The 27,828-nt window shown below is 36.7% G+C and overlaps 1 protein-coding gene and 1 long non-coding RNA gene across 2 annotated transcripts; one reads left to right on the top strand and one right to left on the bottom strand.

The window, feature by feature from the left end:
* Positions 1 to 26,875, bottom strand: LOC144650052 (uncharacterized). The gene is made up of 30 exons (XM_078509698.1): positions 26,714 to 26,875; positions 26,552 to 26,585; positions 20,819 to 21,208; positions 20,196 to 20,375; positions 18,774 to 18,869; positions 18,356 to 18,450; positions 17,708 to 17,936; positions 16,961 to 17,362; positions 16,582 to 16,667; positions 16,051 to 16,239; positions 15,333 to 15,413; positions 14,889 to 14,994; positions 13,870 to 14,019; positions 13,528 to 13,609; positions 12,530 to 12,638; positions 12,209 to 12,258; positions 11,612 to 11,723; positions 10,800 to 10,903; positions 10,242 to 10,344; positions 9,718 to 9,871; positions 9,442 to 9,508; positions 9,288 to 9,354; positions 8,999 to 9,087; positions 8,047 to 8,173; positions 7,723 to 7,764; positions 7,471 to 7,551; positions 6,856 to 6,934; positions 1,477 to 1,532; positions 880 to 999; positions 1 to 731 (listed from the first exon to the last, which is right to left on the bottom strand). Exons 1-30 carry the CDS (start codon positions 26,762 to 26,764, stop codon positions 627 to 629), a joined length of 3,636 nt encoding a protein of 1,211 aa, XP_078365824.1. The 5' UTR covers positions 26,765 to 26,875; the 3' UTR covers positions 1 to 626.
* On the top strand, positions 7,105 to 8,193 carry LOC144650115 (uncharacterized). Its single transcript, XR_013570017.1, has 2 exons — positions 7,105 to 7,245; positions 8,106 to 8,193. It is a non-coding gene; the product is annotated as an uncharacterized LOC144650115 (long non-coding RNA).
* Positions 26,876 to 27,828: the final 953 nt, after the last annotated feature.

Below are 27,828 nucleotides of genomic sequence, written 5' to 3'. Positions count from 1 at the left end.
AAGAGGTTGTTTATGTCCGGCTTTGTTCGCGTCCGATATACTCGCACGGAATCGTACGAAACAAATACTAACCAAGTGAATGAAATTCAACTGCCCCGTAGTTAAAGCTAGTGAAAGTATTGAGCCAAATAAGAATGACTTGGAGCTAAATGTGATCGCTTACACATTTTCTAAGATCTTCTAACCTGAAATGTAATGAACTTTATAAAGTTCCTTCGGCGATCGTGACAGTCGTGAACTCCTTTCCTTCGCGATCGCCTGATTTCCCCTTAGAGGTGAAAGGGGAAACTCACAAAAGACTTTCTTTGCTGTGGAAGATTCTTTTCCCTTTATGTAGCATTAACGAACCCAAAAAATCATAGGAAGGCCGAGATCGACCACGAAGCAAGGCTTTTCTGGGGAAGCTTGTCAAAACAAAACATCGAGGCCTAACTAGCCTCGCTCTCATGCGACTCGTGCCAGGCACCGACCGAGTGGTCCGCCATATTTGCATTCGGTGTATACAAACAAATAAAAAACAAAACGTGTGTGTTTATTAATTTCTTTATATATTTATATATCAAAGCAAAAGAACCATATAAATACAGTACAATTCTGGGAGTAATGGAACTGAGTTTCTCCGCAGATTAGTTTTCTGCATGAGATACATCGACCGCCTTGTCAGCATATTGTCGACTAAATGGCTTGGATGAACGTCTTCGATTAGAAGATTGTGTTAGTGAACTAACATCCTGCAAAAAGACAACAAATAAAAATCATTAACTTTTTAACTTTTACTTAGGCCAGTCTGCTTCTCGTTGTAAAGATTACATATTCACTTTACTAGATCACTCTGATATTAGTTATTAATATTTGGTTTAAATTAATTAGCTTTCTTACCTGTGGGCAGTTCAGAAATGGCATTTCAATATAATCTTTGAGTGAAGGACTTTCCATATGTGACATCTGGTATGTTCTGCTTATTTGTAGATGAGCTGCTTCAAATTTGTCTTTTGTTGGCTGACGAAAAAAGACATCAGAGAATTTTTCTTATTATTTCCCATTTCGTTATAAGTATATTACAAATCAGATTAATGACGTGAATTGTTTTTATTGTGGTGATTAATTAATTATTAATTATTATTAATTAATTACAATGTACACTTTGTTCAAAGTAATATAAACAAATATATTTTTTAAAAGAGGCAATGAACTTTAACTGTGATTTAGATTAATTTGAGCATGGACTTATAACAAGCTCTAGCTTCGAACGTTACTTAATGCACACGAGCAAAACCAATTACGGTATAATATTAGGGCTACATTTATTAAATTTTAATGGGTCTTTTAAAAATACCTTCCTTTACTGCAATAAAACACAGTTTTCAGTAATTCAAAAACTGTTACTGAGAGTAAGTTTTTCTTCACGTGATAGACAGTTAATTGTTTCATGTCATTCTAATCATGAAGGCATTAATGTAGTAAGAAATAACATACTTTCACTTTAACCACTTTACTGTTCGGAAGGCTGCGTAAGGAAAATCGCATCTTTTCTGCAAAAAAATACACCTTTATGTAAATCTTTGTGTTTAAACTCTTATTGGACTGGTCTTTGTGATAAGCAAGCATGTGCTGTTAAAACGCTGGAAAAGAAGCGATTCAACATACATTGATATAATTTCATCGGGCATTATGGCGTATTTTTGGCTAAAATGGAGAATTCAGCAGGCTAATTAACTGCGCTGCGCAGTTCTTGCTCTGCACGGGGTTTATTTTTTGTCGTTTTAGTTTTGTCGGTGACCAGACCCAAACCTCCACTCGGTCAGGCTTAAAGTCACGTAATGTTTAGAAGCTACAAATCAGTTTCAAATGGGAAATTTTTCTTATACTTTGGTCTTCACAAAGAATTTTTAGTGTGAAATATTCTACTTTGAAGCGTTTAAATCAAAGAAATACTAAAATTTCATGGTTTGAAAGAAAAATACGCTTTAGCGGGCCACAATTTACATTATTTTATTTAAACACCATTTCGTTTGTGTAGTGGAATGTGTTGGCGTTGCAAGTTTCACTTTCACAAGGCATTGATGAAGATCGGCCAGAATCACGCAATGTTTTTAAAGCTATAAATCTGATACAAATTGAAACTTAAAAAATCCTTTGATCTTAACCTAGCATGTAAAGTGTGAAATGTTCGATTTTTGCGCGTTATGTATTTTTAAAGCTGTGTCATCAAGAGGATTTCAGAAATCTGAAGTAAACCATTAAGACAAAATAATATGCCCTGACTTGAAAAGTTTACGTCATTGGTAAATTAATACCCCGTCGAATTGCCATTCAGCTAAAAGCAGCTCTAGTGTTCTTCCCAAATTTCATTTAATTATTTGCTTCAATATTTCATTTTTGGAGCGAGTTATTCAATGTTTAAACGGGAATTCGATACAACACTGGATGCTGATTTTATGGATCAGGATCGTGGGAATTAAATTTGGCCAGCATTAGCATATAAGAAAAATAATTAATTGCAGATGGAACTACAGTCAACCATGAAATGTCACACAAGGTGTTTTCTTACCATATTGTTTGTCAGTCGCAACATTGTTTCACACGGGTAATGGTGATGACGGGGGGGTGCATTTTTCGTCCCCCCACATGGCTCCCCTAGGGTGGTCACGTGAACAGCGCAGTTTTAGGCTCTAAGAGTTTCTTGTTAATATTTTTTCCCGCTTCTCTGATCCAGTCAGAAGCAAGAAAATTACATAGACAGCCAATCAGAACTGAAAACCATTCAACTGTTCGCGCCATTTTTTTTTTTTCCCCTCCCTTTTTCCCCCCTTCCTTTACCCCAGTTTTCCTTTTACAACAAAATGGCTAAAAACCTAACGAAAAGGTAAATTCACAGTTCTCTAAAGTAGATGAAGAGCAACACAGAAACTCGAAGAAGAATCCTGAGGCGGCAATCGGGATGTATATTTGCCTTTGTCGAGCGAAACCCGCCCATGCAGTTCAGGAAAACATTTTTTTTTGTATTTTAATGATATTTATTTCATACTCAAAGGTTTTTTTTTTTACAGCACACAAAAGATAACATACATATTTATATTACAATTCGAACACACAAATATCCAAAAAAAATAAAAAAATAAAAAAATAAATAAATAAAACACTCACGCAAACACACACACACTGTACCACCTGGGAGTTACAGATATACTAGCTCTGTGAAAAACAATTGAATTATAAGTATATTGAATTGCAAGTGATGAAATTGCAAGTATAAAAAAACGCTCTGCGATAATAATTAACAATCAGTTTGATGCACTTTTATAAACTTGCCCCACTTTTTTAAATGGGTTGGCCATTTGTTGCCAGATTTAGCTACCATCATTTCTAGTTTGTAGATAGTCTTAACTTTAGCAAGGAACACCAGAAAAAAAGGTTTAACCTTATTACATCTGCAAGAATAAATATATTTTTTCGCGATTAATAAATTGTGATTTACAAACAATTCTTCTTTTGAGACTGTTATCCCAAATATTATATCTTTACAACAAAGAGAGACTATTTGAATGTCAAGGCTGCTAATCCATTTAATAACCTCCCCCCAAAAATTTACAGAATAATGGCAAGTTACAAACAAGTGGTCGAGGGATTCGTCCGCTTCTCCACATAAAGAACAAGCTGGAGATGACAAAATGCCGATTTTGCAAAGAAAAGCATTCGTTGCGAGACATCTGTTTAAAAGTTTATATTGAAATTCGCGCAGTTTTGTGTCTAGGGCAACTCGATGCGGTAAGCTATATATCTGCTTCCAGTCCAACACATCGTTTTCGAATAGATCATTATATTTGAATTGCGCTGTAGGTGGAGTAATGATCCTATCACGTAATTCCTTGTAAATGATTTTTGATACAGCTTTACTGATCTGCACATTTTGTCCGTTTAAATGTAGTTGTATCTGGTCTTGTAGGTTGAATGGCTTCGCAGTAATATATTGACACGTTTTTAGACATCTTCGCCATTCGGTTGGAATGGTTTCGATGACACAAGTGAGTCTAAAGGCATCTAATGGGGAGATATTTAATTCACGTAACTTATGTTTCGTGATAAGTTCATTGTTTTCAGCGATTAAATCTCCTATTTTACGTATACCGATGCTCGCTAGCTTGTGATTGTATACAGACTTGCCATTGATGCAAATAGCTTTATTATTCCAAAGAACAGTTTTTACAATTTCAGCAGCTGATAGGTTCTGTACGCCTTTGTTCGATACAGAGCATTCTGAAAAGTATTTTAGACATTTTTCATAAAAGGGTGGAAGCTTGATAGGCAAAGTTTTCACATCAAAGTCGCAACAGAGGATAAATATGCCACCAACAGGTTTAAGGTAATGCAATAAAATAGTTTTCCAGTTGCTGGTCTGTTCGTTTGCAAGTCTCTTGCAAACAGGTATTCTTTGGGTTCTAATAATGGATTCGAGATGAGGAGCTTTGAGTCCGCCATCTTCGACATCGCTAACAAGCGCTAAACGTTTGACTTTATCTTTTCCTTTCCAGATAAAATTGAATATAATGCTATTTGCCTCGTTTAAGAATTCTTTGTCTAGACATATCATGCTTGCACGATATAGGAGAATTGGAATAATGAAAGTTTTAACAATTTGAATCCTACCAATAACTGTAAGGTCCCTCCACCTCCAGATTCTTAACTTTTCTTTGATCAATTTAATCAGATCGTCACAATTTAACTTTCGTTTGGCGCATAAATCGTACGTGAAATGAATTCCAAGGATTTTAACAGACGTCTTAATTTCTAGACGATTAACAAGGTGATCTGGTAACAAATTTGAACATCCTCCAAGTAACATTATTTCTGATTTGTCCTGATTCATTCTGAGACCAGAACACTCTCCAAAGTCGTCTAAAAGGTCAAGAAACTTTGCCAAAGAAGTATCATTTAATAAAAACGCAGTCATGTCATCTGCAAAAATTTCCAATTTAATCTCTTCTCCATCTACCGTGATTCACTGGATGTTTTTGCTGCTGCGTATATTAATAGTCAAAATCTCCAAAACCATGATGAACAAACAAGAGGAGAGCGGGTCTCCTTGCCTTACCCCACGCTGAATTTCGAAAGGGGCAGTGGAGAACCCATTATTTAAAACGCAGCTTGAAATGTTGGTGTAAAAAGTCTGGATCCATTGTTTGAAAGAAGGTCCGAAGTGAAACGCAGAAAGATTCCGAAACAGAAAGTCCCCACTTACAGAATCAAAAGCTTTTTTGAAGTCTATTGAGACCAGTCTCCCTTCAATCCGATATCTTTTTGTGTATTCCAAAATATCCTCAATAGACCTAACAGCGTCGCAGATAGTCCTATCTTTGACATATGCAGATTGATTGTAGTGTATGATACTGGGTAAAAGAGCCTCCAGTCGTTTAGCGATGGCTTTGGAACCAATGTTTACGTCGACATTAATGAGCGAAATTGGTCTCCAGCTAGAAATGTCCCTTTTATCTTTATCTTTTTTTTCAATAAGTGTAATAATAGCCCGTCTCTGTGAGTTGGACAGTTCACCATGATCGTAAGCGTAATTCAAGCTCTCCACCATTATTTTGCCAACGACATTCCAAAAAGCCTTATAAAATTCCACCGTTAAGCCATCATCGCCAGGCGATTTGTTTTTTTCAAATAATTGGAGGCTCTTAAAACATTCGGCAACTGTTAACTTCCCTTCACAGACTTGAGCATCATTGGCGGTGAGTTTAGGGATTACTGGGTTTTCTAAAAAAGACGTTAGCGAGTCATTCGATGGGGCTAGCGAGTCAGCTTTATAAAGGTTCGAGTAAAACTTTTCAATTTCGTACAATACCTTCATTGGATCGGTTACTAAAACACCATCTTCGTTTAAAACCTTACGGACAGAGCTTTTTGCTTTTTTGTGCGATTCAAGGTTCAAGAAGTACTTATTGCTCTTTTCTCCTTTTTCATACCAAGTTACTTTAGATCGAACAATTGCACCTTGAGCTAAATCATCATAAAAACTGTCGTACTCTAATTTTAAAATTTCGAATTGTTCACGATTTTCAGCGGAAGGACATCTGCTGCAATTTTCCTCGCAGATCTTCAGCGAAGCCTCGATATCCGTTATCCTTTTTCTTTTCTTGCGTGCCTTTTCCTTTCCATATTTTATTGAAAGTTGCCGTATTTTATATTTGATTAAATCCCAAAGCAATCTCTTATCATCAATTGTTTTGAACTCTTCAAGCCAGGTTGGGATGTTTTCATTTATCAAGGTCACGAAGTTGCCGTCTTCGGCTAAGCAAGCGTTGAATTTCCAAAATGAAGGGCCATGTTTTTGATCAACAATATTATTAAAATGAAGAAAAATTGCAGAATGATCAGAGTTGATTGATGATATGATGTCAGATTTTTTTAATATCATCTTGGCAAACATCACTTATAAGCCAATAATCCAATCTCCTTTGAATAAACGGCTTCTTCTGTCTCCATGTAAAGCGTTTAGTATCTGGGTTCCTTATTCTCCAAATGTCAACCAAATCGAAATCTAGACATATATCTCGGATATTTTTTATTGAATCTTTGTTAGACGGGTTTCCGCCAGCGCAGTCAAGATCGGAATCGAGCGTTCAGGAAAACATACCAATCAGAATAAACGCCGACTTGACATCGACAGTGTCTTAGATATCACTTACTTTCGCCGAGACAGCTAGGAAGGCCAGTAAGTAAAGCAAGCCAGCCAGACTGCTCTATTGCCGGTCTATTGCCAATTAAACAAATTCCTTTCGCCGAAGCTACATCATCTATAAAAGTTGACTTATTAGGTAGAGTTCAGTATTGACAACACAATCACCTACGTACCTTGAAGCTTCTTAGCACTTTTATGTTCTGTAACATCTTGTTTTGTAACGTTTGCTGCTGAACCAGGCGAGTTCACCTGCTGCACAAGCAAACAAACATCATCATCATCACCTCATCACAGCGTCAGTGGGTTCCTCTATATCGGGCATTTTTTTATTTTTTTTTTTTTTTTTTTTTTTTTTTTTTTTTTTTTTTTTTTTTTTTTTACGTTAATGGCAATGACATCGCATGGTGTGTCTAGGGGAAATTATATTTATTTGTAAAGAGAGCCTCGCCTTCTTGTGCAAATCCTTACTACTCTTCACCTGGGTAAGTCTCACTTCAAGCGCTTAATTCTCATCCTGCAGGTGGACGTCTGGAACTCGACCCGAAAACTTCCTTACTTATTAAGTCAGTGCCTCTTCAAAATTTCTCCCAAGTAACTGAATAAGAATTATTTTAGACGCAGCTAAATTCAAAACCGAGCAACACTCGATCAGAAACACTGCATGGATCACTATAGAGCTTAGAAAGGCCTTCCGGACTTGGGGACAAACTTAGAGTGCAAAGAGCGGCGCCCGTTAAAAAGGTCCTTAAATTTTCTCATGATAAGTAAATTCAAATAATGTAACTTACTGAAGCCATAAATGATGATACATTGTCTGAACCACGAGACAGTAACTGCCTTTGCCTCATTCGTTTAAAAGCGGAGCGAACCTGTAGCAAAAGAAAAGCGAACAGTTAAACGTGGACAACAAGAATCAGAGGATGTCAGAGTAATCTATTGTTGTTACTGTTGTTATCATTGTTGTCATTTATGTTTAACCTTACTAGAACTGCACCAACACTGAAAATTACTCATAAAAACATATTAAAATTGTGCCTTACATCGCTGCTTCCCACACAGTGAGCCAGGAAGATGAACACTCCCTAAAAAATAAAGCAATTTTCGTTAAAAACGGTGAAGTCTCTGCCTACAGGCTAATTCACTAATGCTATAAGATTTGTCGTATAAGTGGAAGTTAATTCATCAGTTGTATTAATTTTGAGGAGAAATGAACCAGCGTTTGTTTTAAGTCTTTAAGGAAAAGGATCAATGAATTGTTTGTCAGTATATTTTTTACTAACAGCCATGTGTAACGTGCAATTAAAGAAAAGTTATTATATTTATACTTTTTTCTTTGACTAATGTAGCGGAAAGTAAATTATTACCTGGAAGCCATTAGAAATGGCAAATATGTATTGAAAAGCTATCATCTTTTTGTTTACAGTGAGAAGCCCAAACACCCAGGAGACTCCAAGCAGAGGCAACAACACAGCTACGCTTTTTACTCCAGCCCTGTAGAAAACAAAAGAAAATTAATAAAATTACTCCTTGTTGTATGAATAAATAATTTGTGTTCAAAAATTCGATTCAACTAAGTATATAATTCTTTTGGAAGGAACAGGTCTTACTTTTGTTATAGGTGAAGAGAAACCACATCAGCCGCAACTGGCTTTTGCCAGTACTTTATTTCAGTTGAGTTTGTAATTCAGGAGGGGAAAATAGAACAAAGCAAATGTACAGAAAAGCCCTACGCGCAACCAGAGATACGACAACAAGCTCAATACTCTTGCGACGACAGGTCCTGGAATCGTATACCCAGACCACATTTAAGACATACTAGTTATGCAACGCTTTCGTGAGGCATACCATGGAATATTCCACGAGTCACTTGTATTTTCGCAGTATACACACGAGCCTTTAGGCGAGTGTGTATACAAAGGAAATGCAAGTGACAAGTGGGATATTCCATGGTATACCACGAGAAAGTGTCGCGTAACTATTTTATGCCATGTCAGAAAATACACTCACTTAATTTCGCAGGGGAAAAAAGATCGCAGTGCACGATGGAAAGGTTAAGTTGGATACCGTCGAATATACAACAGCTTTTCTGTATTCTGATTGGCTGTATTTTCTATGAAATTGTATAAAAGGGCTTATCCAGCTGCAATGATAATTGCCTTGTTCCTCAGGGTGAAGATATTTGCCATTATCTCATCTGAACGATATATTCGGCCATCTCTCTCGGCATTGATGTGTTTGTCAGTCATACAGATACAAAATGCGTGATCTTTTTCGAATTTTCAGTGAAACGTTTGTTTACTCATAATGCTGACTTACTTGACGTGTCCATAGTCTGCTTGTGTCAGTGTCGCAGACGCAGAGTCAGTGACGACTTTAATCACAGCAGCGAGAACAATAAAGTTGATCTAAGTATGGACGAAAAAATTTCTTACCAGACTATAAATTAAAGCTCTTTAATAATCGACATTTTATTTTATCACATAAACCACATCACATCTCAAGTAAATCTAGATTAAGCATTGTCTAAACAGATTACGTATAACATCCTAAAGAAAAAAACTTCACTGAGTACTTCTTCAAAGTTGCACAAAGGTTCCTTGCTCACCACAATAACTGCTACAATTGGCGCCAGAAAAACCCAAATAAACTGATCTTCTGTCGAAAGCCAGCATCTGATGAGACGAGAGGAAGAAATAATAATTATTTTTCTAATATAAAGACGAAGTTTGATAAGAGTTGAAGAGAAGCCCTGTACGTACATTGTGCTTGTGCCATATCCTGTTGGGTGAACTGCAGCGGCTACTCCTACAATGATAACTGGAAATCCTACGAAATAAGAAACTTGGTTTCAACGCATTTTCTACATGTGTAAGCCTATTTTATTAACGAGGTGGTAGCACTACATTTCATACAAGAGTCATCAAATTGAGTTACCCTCAAAAGGTTGGTTGCCAAACGCTGTGTAGCGTGTAGTGTTTGGCAAACCAACTTGATATGATCCATAGATCAATTTGACAAAAGAGTTGTTCACTTACCCCATCCAATCAAGTGATAGTATTTCATTCTCATTCTGTCAGCGCGGAACACACTCACGATCATGACGTAAAGATGAAATCCTTCTATACACATCCACATGAACGCCGCTGAGAACAAATAATGTAGGCCTACTGCTAAGACACGGCACAGAATCTAGAAAAGTAATTGGTTTCGAAGCAAAATTAGAGGTAAGGATGATACAAAACCAACCAAAACAAAAAACAATTTCGTCGATTGCTAATGCTAAACTTGAAGTCTGGAACATTTAAACAATGTTTGATTTGATTTACACATGCAATCTTTGAACTGGCTACGACTTCTACGCCAAACATTGTTAAACTTATTTACTGACAACAATCAGTTTACATCAGATTTTCGTTAACTACGGTGACTATATATTTTCGACACATCATCACCATCATCAACTTTATTATAGTGACGAAAAGACTCGTCAGCTGGCCATAAGTGACCTTCTAATCCTGGACGCATGCGCCAATACGATAGAACTAAGTTAAGGTAGTACCTTGTATCCCACGGCATTAATACCAGACAGAAACAGCGATTGAGCCATCAGAAGGGCAAAGGCTAAGCTCATATGGATTTTATGTCTTTCAGTGGAAAGAGTTCTAAGAGAGGAAAAACGTAGTTTGAATTTAATTTTGTGAAACGTGAAATTCTGTTCGCTGTTTTGTTTGCACTTGTGCATGCGATACCGTACTCAATCATTAGTAAAGTAGAGGGGAAGAAAACAGAAAGAGACAAAAAAATATATACGAAAAAGTTTATTCCTCTTGTGCAGTCTTACGCTTGCATCAGATGATTAGTTTACCCATATCATTAGTTTGGTTATTAAACGTACAGCTAGCTTTAATGTGAATACCGGATGGGCTGATGCAGCCAACACTGCAGTGCATTACTGCATGCATTATCATTAGTGTAGTTAAGTCCTGATTTTAGCAAATAAGTGTGAATAAAGGGGACGGTTCATGTATTATCGAGATTATGACAGTTTAATATATAACCTCTTTTTTACTGCTTTAAGCTCCTGTACAAGTAACTAGGAAGAATGAAAGGTACTTACTCAAACGCAAGGTAAACAAGGAGTGTCACAAAAAGGCAGGCTATGGAAAGTCCACAACCAATGTATGTTATAATACTGAGGGCTAACTCATCCTCTTCAGAGATCTACAAGAAGAGGATAGTATAGGTTTTTGTTTAGGACATCTTCATGTGAGTAGTAACGTTTGACTCAGCTGGCATGAATTGCCTTTCATACTTACATCCTGTTCTATTATGACCAACCATGTCAACCACTTCAGTTTTGTCGATTTGGTTGATAACTTTTATGCTGCCTTTTCTTGGGATCAGTTACAGTGGAACCCCGATATTACGATATGCCAAGGGAGCAGTAAAATTTTATCGTTATATCGAGGAATCGTTGTATCGAAACTCCCGATATAACGATATGGCCATAAAATAACCGAAAATATCGTTATATCGGGGTAAACCTAACAAGTACTTTTTACTGCAAATTAAAGGAAGATTAAGGGAATAACTTTGATAAAGAGGCTATCAATTTCGTATATCATCGTACAAAGCTGTTGTCAGAAACGTTAGAGATCACTCAATAACTGTAATGTTATTGCATTAAATTCGATGTTTCATTGCAAATAAATTGTTATTGTGTACTGATAATATCGCCGGTTACATCGGGAGGATTTTACGTTCGGTCCGCTAAATTTTCATCGTTATATCGGGAATATCGTTATATTGAGGATCGTTATGTCGGGGTTCCACTGTAGTTGGGTTTGTTTAATTTGCTCGTATTCTGGAAGAAGCCCAGTTGAAGTTGATTAAATGTACCATTGCGCCATATTTACATCATTTGTTTACCTTGACATCTTTGAATTGTGTAAGGATGGCAAAGCTTGTCAAGTGAGCTGAATGACAACTAGCATGTGTCTTGTTGGTTTGCAGGGTCCTCAAGCCTTCGGTTGACCAAGTGCTGGTTTAATAAAAATAAACAAATCCATAACCAGGACATCGCTTTAAGCCCAGGCCAAACGGTAACGCAAGTAGTCGCAAGTTCAACTTGCGTCCATACTTGCTTTGGGTGGCCAAAAGGACACGCAAGTTTAGTCGCAAGTTCACGCAAGTTTGCAAAATGTTATGCTACAAGGTGCGATTTAGTATTTGAAGTAAACCGCAAAAAATGCGTTAGACTTGCGAGAGATGGCAAAACGGTGAAAAAATTGGATTAACTTAAGTGCAAATTTGATCTCGACCAAAGTAAATGCAAGTGTACGCAAGTCCTGGCCAAACGGAGACCCTTGCGTTTCCGTTTGGTCAGGGCTTTAGTATGTAAACTCTTTTTACGTGACGCAGGTTCAATTCGGTCGTTGTTCAGAATTTTGTTGAGCTAAAATATAGTAAGTGTGCATTTTCCATGCATGCTCATTTAACTCTTTCATTCTATATGAGCAGCCATACCTGATTCTATGATCCCAAAATGCACAGAGAGAATGAAAGCCTCTTTTACCCTACAGTGGTAAAAAATAAAGGAGACAGGATTCCATTAAGAAGACTCCACGTATAAAACTTTGCTTATTTGAAAAGACAGTGAGTAACTCGGTTGTATTACTGATATATCTAAAAAAGGAACACAGATATTGCAATCATTTTTACAACATAATTCAATTTCATTTGACTTACACCAACTGTCCATTCTTGAGCATAAGATAACCAAGAAAAAACATATTCTGTTCTAAAACAGTTATCGTGGTTAAAAAGGTAGTGATAAAAATGACATACCTGGAAAGGGAAATGAAGTTCAACAGGAAAGGACACGTTTTTTACCAAACGTGAATTGTATTGTACCGAACAGGAGATAATGTGAGAAGCCACTTGAAACGTGTTGGCCCTGGAACCAAGAAATAGTTCCCATGTCTTAATGATCATTTTTGGTATAATAAATTTTTTCTCGTAGAACTGATGGAAAATAACGAAAGAAAAGAGCACTATCTTTTTACACAGATTCTTTCTTAAGAAATATTTCCGATGCCACATCACAACCAAACCTGAGTATTCCTCACGTGCACATGTTATCAGGAGTTTCTAGTCCTCGGTTCACTGAAACTGTAACGCCTTTGATTGATTGATTGTCTTTGGTTGGTTGCACAGATTCCATTTTCTTTCAGTTCATGATCTATCGAACTCACAAAAATTTGTTTTCTGTTAAATTTCGCATTTAGCAATCTTCGGATTTTAGATTTGCAAAAATAATGCTAGTGTTCCTGAATGGAATCTCAACTCAAGTCTTTGCCTTTGACTAACCAAATCAACCAAAACTTTAAGTTGTCTTAATAGAACACGACCTTTATTTGCTGAAATAATTCAGCGTACTTTTTTACTGCCTTCTCTTATATTGTTTTTGATAACCTCAAACAGTAGCCATGAAGTGAACCATAGTTAATAGGGGGAAATGGTTAGGAATCCCGACAAAGTTCTTTGTTGTATGTTTTTGTTCGCTATTTTCGGGGTTGACCCTGCACAAAACCTGACAAAATACAATAGGTGGTTACGTGTGTTCATGTAACTAACCAATAAAAACATTGTGATTACGTAATTCATGCATAGTGTATGAGCGCAAAACAAAAGATGTGCAGGGTCGTGGACCTTCCAACATAAATCTTGGCCTCTTTGTTTGCTCCTTTGATGTTTGACGGGCTTCCTAACCATTTCCCTATATTAACTATGAGTGAACGGAGTGATCTTCATTTAATAGCGATCCCAAGACTGCACTAACTTACTGTTCTTCCCTAAGTTCTGTAAAGCGTGTTGGATGAATGTTGGTAATATTTCTGTGTATTATTATCGACACCGTGATTTCATCTACAAAGAAAGAAAATAATAGAAAACTAAAATATCATATGAACAGGTGTCTATTGCATAATTTGAAAGTTTAAGACGACAATATTTGATGTGCTATGGTTATATACATAATTGACCCAATAAGCTGGCGTCAACCGAACAGTATTTGTTTCTATTCTCAACACAAAACATGATATTTTGCTTATCTTACACGTCCTACACTAACAAAGCATCATAAAACCGTGATATGTGTAAAGTTGAGAAAGACCTCTGTATCTTACCTTCGGAAGTTGGTACAACATTTGACGGTATCAAGACAGCATCCGGTTTATCATTCCAAATCGACATGTTTGTTCTAGTGATGTCTGGTAGTATGAAGGGTGTCGAAGTAATGTTGTTTCCGTTATTTTTAAACGCCACAACTTGAACGACTGAAACCAGAAACCCATAAGGGTTGAAACGTGTAACTTCTTATGATTCACATTGTACAAAGCGTTTGCACATTCGTTTACACTAAGTACCATATTTGGAAAATCACTAAGTACCATATTTGGATTAAATTCACAGCGCGCGCTAGCTCGCGCTCGATGGCGTAATCTTGTTTTTGAACAAGCTTGGTTTAATAAAGTTAAATTTGGTTAAATTTTCCTTTTTCATCTTCATGAGATAGTCTGGAGAACTTCGCTTTGATACACTTAATGAATTTCTTTAGTTTCTGTAAGAAATTTACGGCGTTTAGGTCGAAATTCAAGCAACTAACCGCAAAACCAAAAAATATGTTGCGTGTTTTATTACGTGTATAAAGCATTCGCGTACAAATTGTTCGTGTTTCCAAATATGGTACTTAACAAAATGAATATTCAAACGCTGTGCGCGCGCGTTACACGTTTCAACCCATTATGGGTTTCTGCTGAAACATAAAGGTTCTATTAAGGCTCTCAGTCAACCTGCAGTTTGAACTGAGCTGGGTAATCCCCAGATCATTGATTTCTAGGGTGTTTGGGTTTGTGGGTGGGTGGGGGGGGGGGGGGGGTTGTTTAAGTCTCATGCAGTTAGCACCAAAATCAGATGGATGCAACAAATCAGTTAACGACAACTTTTTAAAGGTTACTGAACCATTATTAAATAACGGACTACAATAATGACTGTCAACTTGTGCGTCCAATGGCGCGAAAAGGATCGATGATGATGATGACCTCGACCAGTTAATGGGAGACCTAAGAGATATGTTGGATTAACCTAAAGGTCGATCTTCCCGGAGTTAATGTAAGAAAATATATTTTCGGCGATTTGTACTTACCAGTCCTTTGGGAGTAATGCTCAAACTTGAAAGGGTGATTGACCGCAGTGGTAGTTTTCCCAAAAGTCAATGTAATGTTTTCCAATATACGTAACACAGTTGGGAGCTGATCATGGGAAAAGTAAGAAAAGATAAAAATTATCTCGTGTGCGACAATGTTAAAAGTGGCTTTTTATTCGTAAATGTTGTATGAACCACGTGTATGACAAAGAAGCAATCATTACTCAAAGAGAAAAACTTTCAAAAAGGTAGGTTGCTCGTTTCATTGGTTAGGAACATGTTGCGGACACTATTATAGAAAAAGCTCAGCCTAAACATAGTCCTGTAACTCCAAAATCGGTTATTTATGGTTAATGTTTTAAAATAACTCACAACCATGGCAAATGAAAAGAACGTATTAATGACTAAATATAATTAATATATATATTTTTTTACTTAAACGACCTTTTCTGTTGTTATCCACATTTCTTCATTCCTCTTTTCGAAGCTTAATTCTGCCGTTGTCATCAGTGAGGCAACCACGCTCTTCAAAAAGAAAAAAGTCAATTTATAACATTAGTCAGAAAGGGTAAGATTTCAGACTTTTCACTATGAACATCATGAAGGCAGAATCGCACTAGCTTTGATTTTACTGCGAAAAATAAATTACTAATTAACGAAGACGAACAGCTACTTTAAACCAAATCAATAGCACAAAGTATTGTTATTTGAAATCAGGGAGAGTTGATCTAGTAGATTAGTCCTTTTCCCAATCGAATTCGTTCTTTGCTGATCTTCCTGCGTAGACGGAAGGGTGAAAGAAAATAAAGACTGATCGAAGTATTAATTAAAACTAAGTAAACCTATACAATAAATGGTCTAGCTCCGCAAGGGTCTCCCTGTAGTTCAGTGGTTAGAGCATCCGACCGGTGTTGTAGATTATCTTAAGAGAAACACACCCATTGAATTCCCATGAATCTAATTTCATAGACAAAGAAACCTGTTCAAATCTTCTGTATCAAAAAAGCCAACAAATTTCCTTCAATGTTGCTTAACCTTTTTTCACAGCATTTGGCATTAAACAGTTAAAGGTAAAGTTAAAAAGAGACAAAAGCTAAACAAACCATCTCTCCCTAAGAGTGAAATTATACTGATTCATAAAAGGGAAAAGCTCTAAGCTTACTTTCATAGTATCTTGATGTTTGTCTGCTGGTATCATGTTAACTATATCGCGTAATTGTTTAAGGATTTCGAGAAACGGTTCTGTAGTTTTTTCTGTAAGGGATTCTTTTTCTGCAAGTCTTTGGAATTGTTGTACAAGCTTCTGAATATCATGTATCCAAGAGTTGTCGTCAAGGGTCCCCATGGCAATCTGTAAAATAAATCATAAAATTTATGATCATTATGTTGCATGCAAAACAAACTACTCCCGTTTTATAAGTTGTTTTCGTAGGACCACCTTGAAAGGAACATTTAATTTCAATGGAGCTATTAGACTATAGTTAGTGAAGTCATACAAATTACATTTGATCATTTACTGGTTTATCAGTGCAAAGGTTTGAAACGTCTGTTATTTCACTAAAATCAAGTTAAACTATTTAGTTTCTAAATATTTGTGTTTAGTCGCCTCTGTTATTGACGTAAGCGCTTTCCAGTGACTGCATGTGGACCTCGATGCACTGATGCACGTGCATGATAACATGTAATGTATTACCTTAAGAGATGTCACGTTCTTCAGCAGTTGTTCCCATTCTGATGTATATGTGTCAACGGGACTTGCAGAGGTTACAACAGTAATACCTAAAGATAAATTGACATTTACTTATAACAGAGAGTTTTTCAGTTGAGTGACGTAAAACCAAAAACAAAGTAATCACCCTGGCAAATCACAAAGAACATAAACAATCTAGTGGAGCATTTCGGCAATCCAAAAAATGTAGCCGGCGCAGAGTGCGGGAAAACGTGTGAGAGAGTCATGATTGGTTTTGGTTTTAGTAACGATTGGATAGGAAATTAAGTGTCGCGAGAATTTTTAAGCCAATAAGAAGTAAAGGAAAACCATTACTTCCTTTAACAAGCCAAAGTGTTCTTACCAGTTGAAAGAGCTGTAGCAGTTGGATTATGATACACAGCAGTTGTATATTGGCTTGAAGTGAGAGCGGCATGAGGAACTGAGTGCGATCCTTCGACAGCAGATGAAGTGTACATAACGCCTTGTGACTCTAACATGCTATGTCGAGAGAACTCTGAACTGTAGGAGGCAGTTCTAGTAAGTAATTTATTTGTCATAGGAAAAGAAACGACAGAAAAAGAGCGGTATACAGTAGCGGTGGATATAAATGATGGTTGGGTTACTAGAGGGAAGATGAGCGAGTTAGACTGAGTCGGGGAAGGCAAATATGTTTCGGAACTTGCTTGAGGCCAAGTGAATCCTTTAGAGTTGACAGGAAAGACCGAAGTATTATTCCAGGACATGCTGAGGTCACCTGAATAATCTGCAACAAAAGAGAAAGCAATTAAAAACGATGCACCGAATATTAACATTCGAGAAAAAAAAAAAAAAAACAGACTAACCATATCTGCTTACTTTAAATGGGAACAGTCCCAATGCTGTCCCGCATCCAATCAAGGTTGAGCAAAGTGAAGTCAAATGTGCAAAAAAACGAAAATAAATTAAAATAACTAAGGCTCAATTTTTGATGATGCGCGTTTCGTGACGTACATTTGTAATTGGTGGAGGTGCGGAGTCTTCTTTCTCTTTGCAACGGGCCTGATTACAATATGTTTTGACAATTATTATATTTTTGTTAAATTACATTTAATGCTAGTTACGAACAAACCTCTGATCGACAAGTATCCAGGAGACGTCCTTTCCTTGTTTTCACAGCCTGTTGAATTTCCAGGTGCTAGTGAGATGGAGCCAGTTGTTATAAACACCCTCTTTGCCAGAATATGCACAATTCCTCCTCCACCTCCCGCAGCGCCTTCACTCCACACTGCAGGAGAATGGCCAATTTTTCCAGCATGCGCACCATTTACTTCTAGTGACCCGCCATTTTTGATCTGGACCTATTGTCAATCAGAAGCAAGATGAAATAAGGATAAGAGATAAAGAGAAGAAAAAACTAAAGAGCGTCTTTAACGCGTCATTTTGGCTGATGATAAAGTGATCGCCAGCTGCTACTGTAATCCAAAATTAAATGGAGTCTGTCAAACCGGTTGTACCAACAAAGGTAAAACTAGAACATGGCAAACCTGTCAAACTGGTTGTAAGATAATTAGATTCACAGCATTTTATTCATGAGACTATGACGTCACGCCCTTTTATGCATTCCTCTGCAGGAAATGAGATTTCTCCGCAAAAAAGGGTCTAACCGCTGCGCCCTATACTTCTCATACAAAACTCCTTCGATCTTTCAACAGCATAAAATCAATGATAAAACCTTTGACGAGGTTAAACAAAGAGGTATTTGATTTGGTGCACCTACCTCGTTTGCCTCTAAGCTGATTAGTCCTCCTGAACTTCCACTGTAAATTTCGTAGCTTCCCTGTGTTTGCTGTCCGTTGGCTTTGATCTTTGCCTCTGTGATCGAGTACAGAACGATGCTTTATTTTCTCTCGAAATGTTAATTCAAAAGTATTGCCACACGTGTCAAGACATCTTAGCAAGGGAATATCTTGTTTTGGCTAGAAATACTGTTTAATTAGCAAGCAGTGAATTTCAAGGCCAAGACGATGGGCATGCGATGAAATAGTTTAAACGGTCTGTCCGGGGAATTTACGCGTATCTACAAAAACCTCTGAAAATACGTGGTTAAATAAACAATTTTTTTCAGTCTCTGGAATCAGAAATCGAAGGTAAATAAAAGCTAAATGACACTTAAATAAAACTCGAATGTTAAATACCGATCACTATAGATCCCTTCTTGGCCACAAATTGGATAGCTCCTCCGCCATGGCCGGGCTTTGTAATCATGTAACCAGATCTTTCCAGATATGAACCTGTAACAGAAAAATAAAACAGAAGAACTGTTATATCATTTGTTTACATTCTAGTTCTCTTTTTGTCAACAAAACAATAAACGTTCGACCGAATGGTTTGTCGAGACTCTGGGATTTGCAGTCTTCACCACCCGAATTTCAATTCACAGATTAACAAAACCTTCAATTCTAGAGCACTGCGTTTCTAAACAAAGTTTGCGAGTGAATTCATAAATAAAATGTTAGAAGTCAATGTCATTTTCAAGCATATAAGGTTCAACCAATCGTTTTAAACATAGATTTTTTTCCCTCTATGGCAAATTTTCAATATAGTTATAATCATTTTAATAGCTGTATCATATATAGTTTTTTTTTCTTTTTTACAATATTTATCTCTTTGTAAATTTTTACGCAATTCAGTTTCAGACTGTTATATAGAATTAGTATAATTTCCGGAGGTGAATTCAATTCTGATTGGTCGAGAAGCTTGGACTATGTCGCAATATTCACCGCGCTAGGCGGTGAATATTGCATCTGAAGGTTTGGCTACTAAGCCATGGCACCTTTGCCATCCAGGCTTGTGAACATGGCGGCATTTGCTGAATGAAAATTTCTCTCATTTAAAAGAAATCTTTCCAAGTCCTGGATATTTGAAACATTGGGAATTTTGCAAATTAACTACCAAGGCTTTTGGACCGAACATATTCTCAAGAGATGGTTTTCAAGGCTTTGAATTCATCGTAAACATGGTGGTTTTGGAGATCGCAGCGGCCATGTACTCAGTCAGATCGACTGGCAAAACATTATTTAGTTCTCTTCTCACTGGAGCTAGTAATTTCGAGAGGATTCACACAATTGCTCAGAAGTCACCATCGATTTAACAAAGGTACTAGATATCCATCTTTTTCGTACAGTGTTTGTTTTGTTCCGTTTTATTGCTAAAACTTGAGTGTAAATTATGATTTCAATCGATGAATTAAACTGGTTTACACTATGTAAGCGAGCACCTGTGTTTGTTGTTTTCTTGTTTTCTATTGTTAATTATCTTGTAGTTTTTGATATTCACCTCTGAAAATTATACTAAAACAATTATTCGCCTCAGACTCAGTGATTATTGTTGAATAATCCCCTCGACTTCGTCTCGGGGATTATTCAACAATAATCACTTCGCCTTCGGCGAATAATTGTTAAATATCAAGTAAACTATCTTCTAAAAATGTATTGTCTCTAGTCTTTTACGAACTTGGGAGCGACTCAGAGCGAATTAACAGGTGGTCGTCCAGTGATTCCCAAGCAATATTGTCGGAGACCATAACCAACAGAAACGTATATATTAAATTTTTATACCTGAACTGCCTCCAATCAGGACGTGGTTATCTTTCTGTCCATACTCCAAACCACTGTAACCATAAACTTGGATATCTTGATAAGCTGGGTTTCCTCCCTTGCCGCCGTGTCCACTTCCACCGATGCATTGCGAGACCCAATACTGCAGGTATTTCACGCTTGTGCCGCCTGGTCCATTTCCTGTAATAAACAGAAAACATTTGCCGCCAAATAGTTAATTTCAGCTTATCCCATTCACTCCGCGAGACAACCTCTTTCTAACGTAATCCATGATTGTTTGATTATTTTGTAATAGCGGATTCGCTCATTCAAGCATATAACAAGGATTAACTGGTCTGTTTATATATTGCTAGGACATTTAAGAAAGAATTACAACTACCTAACTATACGCGAACGAAGTCTTGTTCCCAGAGCGCTGTTTCAATGATTATTCCAATTTGGCAAATATCATAGCCCTGCACCTCTACCCTCGTAACCAGTCTCTAGGCTTTCGCGCTCGTTCAAAATTCAATCGTTTGTCCTGAGTAGCAGTCGCGGAGGATATTTCATTCCCGGATCGGAGAGTTCACGTTTATGCAGAGATTTTCGCCCAGCGGTTAAATCTATGGAATGTAGCAGCTCACCTGGTATTATAGTTGAAATCAAATCCGGTTCCGGTTTGTTAATGGGCATATATCCTCCAATACACTTGCCACCTAGCACAGTCACTGCACATGATAAATTCATCATAGTTTTAACAACTATATTCCCTTCTAGTGACTTGATAGATAAAGCATTTTCGCCGAAGATATTCACATTGGAGTTGGAATTAAAGATGATGTCCTTTTCAAACACCAGCCGAGCGATGCCATATTTCCATTCACGTGCATTACCAAGATGATTGATAAAGGAGTGGTTCCTTTCTGCCAATATGATTAAATATTTTGTGTTTCCTTGGTTGTCTGCAACAATAGCAGACGGTTCAGTTGTGTTTATATGAAGGGTTTCTCCAGGTTCCAGAATCAGGTGTCCACCTACAAGGATAAATTTCTATATGAAAATTCATTTACTTATCATAAACAAATCATTGGCCTAGCACGGCAATTTAAATAAATATTCATTGCCCGTGTATCAAGGTGGAAATAGACAAAGAACAAGGTAATCTTAAGCAAAGAAAATGGCGTCCGAAACTTGGTCATAATTCGGTGTTTTTTCTTTTCAAATGCCTGGAACGATTTTTGACCCTTGTATTCGATTGGAATTTGAAGCACAAATATCACTCTAATTATCTACCATTTAAAACGAATCTGTAAGAGCATTTAAGAACGCCTTCGCGTTAATATCAACTATACTTGGAAATAGGCCAAAATGAAATTCCTTCAAACTCGGCCTGAATAAAGCCCTAGGGGCACTAGTTACAAAAATATCAGTTTAAGATCAATCGGTTAATTTTTGATTTTTTAACAATTTTTTTCTTCCCAAAGCCCGAAACCGGACAAAATCGAACACAAAAGTAGGGTCAATTCGGAGGCTTCTCCAATCGAAAATAAAATTTTTCATTGAAAACGAATTTCATATCGTATTTGTACCTCCATTCTACTATCTTTAGAAATAATTAGATCGCAATTTGATAAGAAGGCAAATATTTTACAAAATTTTGAAAGTCGCTACCTCAAGACAGCTAAAAATAGGCCAAAATTTACCATATTTTCAACTGCTTTAAAAGCCTCCTGGTACATCGTTTTGCCCAAAACGGCTTAATCAGCCTGAAAGAGCATGTTTTTAACTACAAATCTGTGAAATAAAATTTTTGGGTAATTAAAATCGCGAGCGCTGAGGCGGCGAAGTAAATGCAGCTATCTTCCTAAAAACCCGACCTTTGACCCTGCCGCAACGAAACCGCTAATAACGAGTTGTGACAATCTTTTCCTTATTTTGCGTAGGTTTCTTGTTTTATCGGTTGAAAACATGTATTACGTGATGAATGCAATCTTACTTGATGCATGAAACGCCCAAAAGTCACATATAGACTTCTGTCAGTTGGACAAAATAAAGCACTTCGTTTATAAATACGCATGCCAAAATTTAAACTTGAACGAATTCAATATTGAATTTGGTTTATGCGTTAAACTAGTTAAATCACGGCAATACCCACCTGAATATTCATATTCACAGCGGTGCCATATCCCTGGAATAACGTTGAAAGGGAGCTCAATCAAAACTTTGCAATGTTTGCGACTGATACTAATCGAATTAATGTTAAAATTGTCACGCGCTGATTGTTCATCAGAGGAAAACGAATGTATTGTTTCCACGGGCAACCCCAAAATAGTCACTTCCGTTACATGAGCGATAAAGTTTTTTTTTCATTATAGGCTGTCTTAAGGATAAACAATATAAAACCTCACTTACAAATTATTTTCTTATTAAGGGACCGTTTTTTTTTATCTAAAGTAAATTAATTTGAAATTGGTTTACGCTGGAATTTACACAGAATTATTGACAGGTGTCACCAGTTTTCAGATAAATGTTCATTTCAGTATCGAAACTTGCGAGAAAAAGAAATCTTCTTTTAGTTTTCTTATTGAACTGTGATTGCATTTGTTGACATAAGAGAAAAAAAAAGGCGAAAAGTTTAAAGTAAGTAAGTAAGTACGTTTACTCGAAAAAAATTATTGTGTGCGCTCGTTGGCTTGCTGTGGATACGCAAAACATGTTGGCGGTGATTGTGGTTCGAGTACAGAACGACAAGCGAACGATCATGATGAGTGTGAATGCTGTAAAGATATCAAAGGCCACCTAAAAACTTGCTGTGTTTCTGATTCGTCATTAAATTCAGAGGCAACACTTTTGCTGGCTAGGGCGGGTAAGTGAAACTCAAGTTAATGCAGTTTTTGCATTGTTTACATAATCAATTTTATTTTATTTTGTCTCTGGACATTTTGTTTTCATCTTTCCCTGTTAAAGGTATATTTGATGAAGACGAGTCGAATTTAAATCTAACAGTTTGCCCAAGACACCGCGACGCATTTGGGCTAAGGTGGCGAAAAAACAGAAAAACCTGCTCAATTCCGACTTCATGGGCAGCGCATAGAAAACCTAATGTAAAGGGGGAGCGAGGGATAACACTTGGGCAGTCCCGTCGCCTTTACAAAGTCAGCACAGTCATAATCCCTGTTGGTTCAAGTAAGTTTTTAAAACTTCTTGTGAGAAATGTTTCGACCTTCACTTTACCCTCACCCGTTGTTTGATAGCCTGTTCCAGGCGTTCGGTTAGTTGGGAAACGGCAAGCGAAAAAAATGGGGAGGGGTCTAAGGCGAGGGGGCGCTCCCTCTCCTCCCCGCCCCCCTCCCCTTATTTTTTTTTTTTCGCTCGCCGTTTTTCGCGCTTCCCAACTAACCGAACGCCTGGAACAGGCTAGTTGTTTGATTGAACGCAAATATCCTTTGGTCTCGTCACGCCTTCCTTCCCACATTGGGGAGAAAAGATTGCGTGACGAACTTAAGGATTCAACGAAGGGGCTTTCATTTATTAGTGCTTTGAAGCCAATCTGAAAAATTACTCATAGTACCTTACAAATAACACCCACCTACCAATCCCTTTGATTGGTGAGAAAAATGTCACGTCCCCCATTTTATTTATTGTTTTGATGTAGTATTTTCCCAATAGTGTGTTGTCATACTTTAGATAAAAAAACGGTCCCTTAATAAGAAAATAATTTGTAAGTGAGGTTTTATATTGTTTATCCTTAAGACAGCCTATAATGAAAAAAAAACTTTATCGCTCATGTAACGGAAGTGACTATTTTGGGGTTGCCCGTGGAAACAATACATTCGTTTTCCTCTGATGAACAATCAGCGCGTGACAATTTTAACATTAATTCGATTAGTATCAGTCGCAAACATTGCAAAGTTTTGATTGAGCTCCCTTTCAACGTTATTCCAGGGATATGGCACCGCTGTGAATATGAATATTCAGGTGGGTATTGCCGTGATTTAACTAGTTTAACGCATAAACCAAATTCAATATTGAATTCGTTCAAGTTTAAATTTTGGCATGCGTATTTATAAACGAAGTGCTTTATTTTGTCCAACTGACAGAAGTCTATATGTGACTTTTGGGCGTTTCATGCATCAAGTAAGATTGCATTCATCACGTAATACATGTTTTCAACCGATAAAACAAGAAACCTACGCAAAATAAGGAAAAGATTGTCACAACTCGTTATTAGCGGTTTCGTTGCGGCAAGGTCAAAGGTCGGGTTTTTAGGAAGATAGCTGCATTTACTTCGTCGCCTCAGCGCTCGCGATTTTAATTACCCAAAAATTTTATTTCACAGATTTGTAGTTAAAAACATGCTCTTTCAGGCTGATTAAGCCGTTTTGGGCAAAACGATGTACCAGGAGGCTTTTAAAGCAGTTGAAAATATGGTAAATTTTGGCCTATTTTTAGCTGTCTTGAGGTAGCGACTTTCAAAATTTTGTAAAATATTTGCCTTCTTATCAAATTGCGATCTAATTATTTCTAAAGATAGTAGAATGGAGGTACAAATACGATATGAAATTCGTTTTCAATGAAAAATTTTATTTTCGATTGGAGAAGCCTCCGAATTGATCCTACTTTTGTGTTCGATTTTGTCCGGTTTCGGGCTTTGGGAAGAAAAAAATTGTTAAAAAATCAAAAATTAACCGATTGATCTTAAACTGATATTTTTGTAACTAGTGCCCCTAGGGCTTTATTCAGGCCGAGTTTGAAGGAATTTCATTTTGGCCTATTTCCAAGTATAGTTGATATTAACGCGAAGGCGTTCTTAAGAACTATCTCGCAAGCAAGATGTAGATTGGGTACCTTGCTATTGTTTTGAAGTTTCTTAGCGCAGTTCTCAAAAATTGAATATTTTAAAGTCGCAATCATCCACACATCTCCTCTTATTTTACTTAGTATTTATTATGACCAAAGATGTTTTGAACGATATGGATTGTAAATCGTAGAACCCCTTGCAAGAAAATTACAAATTTTTCTAACACTTGGACTCCAAGTAGGCAAACTACTATACACATAAACAATGAATGCAATCAAGAAAACCTACCAAAACAAAAAATACCACAATCGTTGCATGGTAAACTGTGTTGCTATGAAACTTATAGAAAACGAAACTATGCGATCATTATGATTAGCTTCTGATTGAATTTTAAGTTTTAAAACTTGCACCCCGAGGTAAAAAAAACTAATTCGAGCTCCTACATTGCGAGGATTAGTTTTGCCGAACAATGAGAATTGTGCGAAAAAAATGAATATACATGTGTTAAATTTGGTAGAATATGATAAAAATGCTAATTTAAGAAAACATCTTTCTCAAAAAATAACAAATTATTAATTGAATAGCATGACTATTTGCCAAAAAGGGCCTTGGCAAAATTAAATAAAGGCTTTAAGAAGGATTTTGCAAATATAGCATGCCGAGCCAACCGATTTTTTTGTTTTTCCCATACAGGTATTAAAAAATTGAGAACTAATCCGGCTAGCTATAAAATAATTATATTATAAACGAAGACTTTCTAAGAAATTCTGAAAAACGCCCGCACATGGCTTAGAACAATATCCCTGAATCTTAGGCACAGATATAAATCACTTTAGATCGATGTCTTTTATTGAGTTATGTATTACTGATAGTATTATTGAAGGTTCCAGAAATCGCTGCTGATACCTAAGCAGTGAGTATATAACTATTATTCAAATAGGTGGAAACAATTACACATCTTTGGTGTATTCTGTCTGTCAGCTTAGTTTTTCAAGATCGTAATTGACATCGCTTACAAATTAAACTTGAGTCACTCTGTTGGTCATTAATGTGACGCCATGTTTCCTTCTGCCATTAATTACAAGGTTTTGTTCGCCCCAAACCAAACATTGCATCACATTTGTAAATGAAAATGTCACTCTCGCTTTAGCAAAAATATCGCACCAAAAATATTCCATCTGTTATTGATAAACTCTAGAAGAATTTTCGTATAGTGCAGTATTCTACCGGCAAAAATATAAATGTTTATTTCATGAGGCTTTAAAAACAAAGAGGAAACTGTTGACAGATGAAAGATTTTGATCATATTTAAGTCAACATGGTCTTTCCTTATTTTAATTTCAAGTAGAGGTATTGTTTTCAAAAAGTAAGACAAAAATATTATTAACGGGTAGGAGACAAGGGAAAAACCTTATTTGAGCTCGATTTCTTTAATCTTCCTCAACTACTGCACTGAATGTGCTTTTGCTGGAGTGAAAGAAAGAGCTTTTGGAAAAAGTCTTTTATTTTCCCCTGGGTGAAGGATTAAGAGTGATTGTCGTCGCACTTTACGAAGGAATAAACTGTTTCTACTTACTGTTTACAGACTGCTGTGTAGAAAATTGAACAACCTATAAAGTAAGGAGGAAACAAAACGAATGCATCAAATAGAATGCGTGGTGTTAACGAGCATGATTCATAGCCTCGTAACTCAAATAAAAAGCCAATCCCTGCAAGTGAATCTCTAAAAAACACACACCCTCAACAAAACGACGACTTTCCACATCATAACAGTCGAGGTTGGGGCCATTCTTCCGAAAGGTGTGATCAAAGATCTTTCCTTGATATTGTGGGCAACGCGAGAAGATAATACTTTAGGCAATGGATATTAACTGAATTCTGGTCGCAGATGGTGAAGTGACTACGAATATTCATCACATTTAGTGAGTTTCCCATGACGACAATGCAAATAAATGCAGGTGGGTCAATTTTATACCTTTGATCAACGCCTTTGTACACCATGTAAATTTGGAAGCTTTTAATGTAAAGTGAACGTGAAGATGCCAAATTTAGCAGCCTTTTTTCTTTTAGAATTAATCTTTAAAAAGCTAAAAGTTGCCTTGGTTTGTTACTTTCGATTTTTAGGAATTTCATGGAAAACGAATAACCTGGCATGAATTTTGACAAGTTGAGGCATAGGGGAATACAAATATACATCAATTAGACAGTTTTGAAAGTGAAAATTGATAATATTGATTTTGACAGTAAAAGTCTATTAAACATTTCCCGCCGGCGTCATCAGCCCTTCTTAAATAATTAAACAAAACAAATGAAAGAAAGGCTTTCTACGTGACCGATTTCCCTTTTAAATGGTAAACGTTATGTTATTTTTTATGCTGTTGCTATTGAGAATCAAATATGCGATCAATGTTGATATATTTAGTGACCAGTCCTTAACCTACGGGATACAATTGCGGAAATTCAACAAAAGAAACGTTTTTGTCTGTTTTGCAGAAATGATATTTGCTTTCATTTATTTGTCTTGTGACAGACCTTTACAATGACCTTTTTGTTTCACGAAACTTGCATAAACAGCGTAAAATATTACTAATTAAGGAGAACCCTCATTTTTCTTACAAATTTGGCAGTTTGAAATCAAACCTTTTTTTTTTGGGGGGGGGGGGTGGGGGATGGCAATAGAAATAATGCTCTAAAAAATGCAATAAAAGATAATTTTTCTTTTGAAAACAACTAGCTAAAAGAACTTTATGTCCACAAGATATTTAAATACAATCACATAAGCGAAAGTAAAGCTTTGTGAAGGATAAGCTTGACATACAAAGTGTTTTGCGGACACACACGTAATCAAGATAA

Source organism: Oculina patagonica, chromosome 4, assembly GCF_052425735.1.
Source record: "Oculina patagonica isolate OP01 chromosome 4, crgOcupat, whole genome shotgun sequence".
NCBI lineage: Eukaryota > Metazoa > Cnidaria > Anthozoa > Scleractinia > Oculinidae > Oculina > Oculina patagonica.
This window is presented reverse-complemented; position numbering and strand designations above follow the sequence as displayed.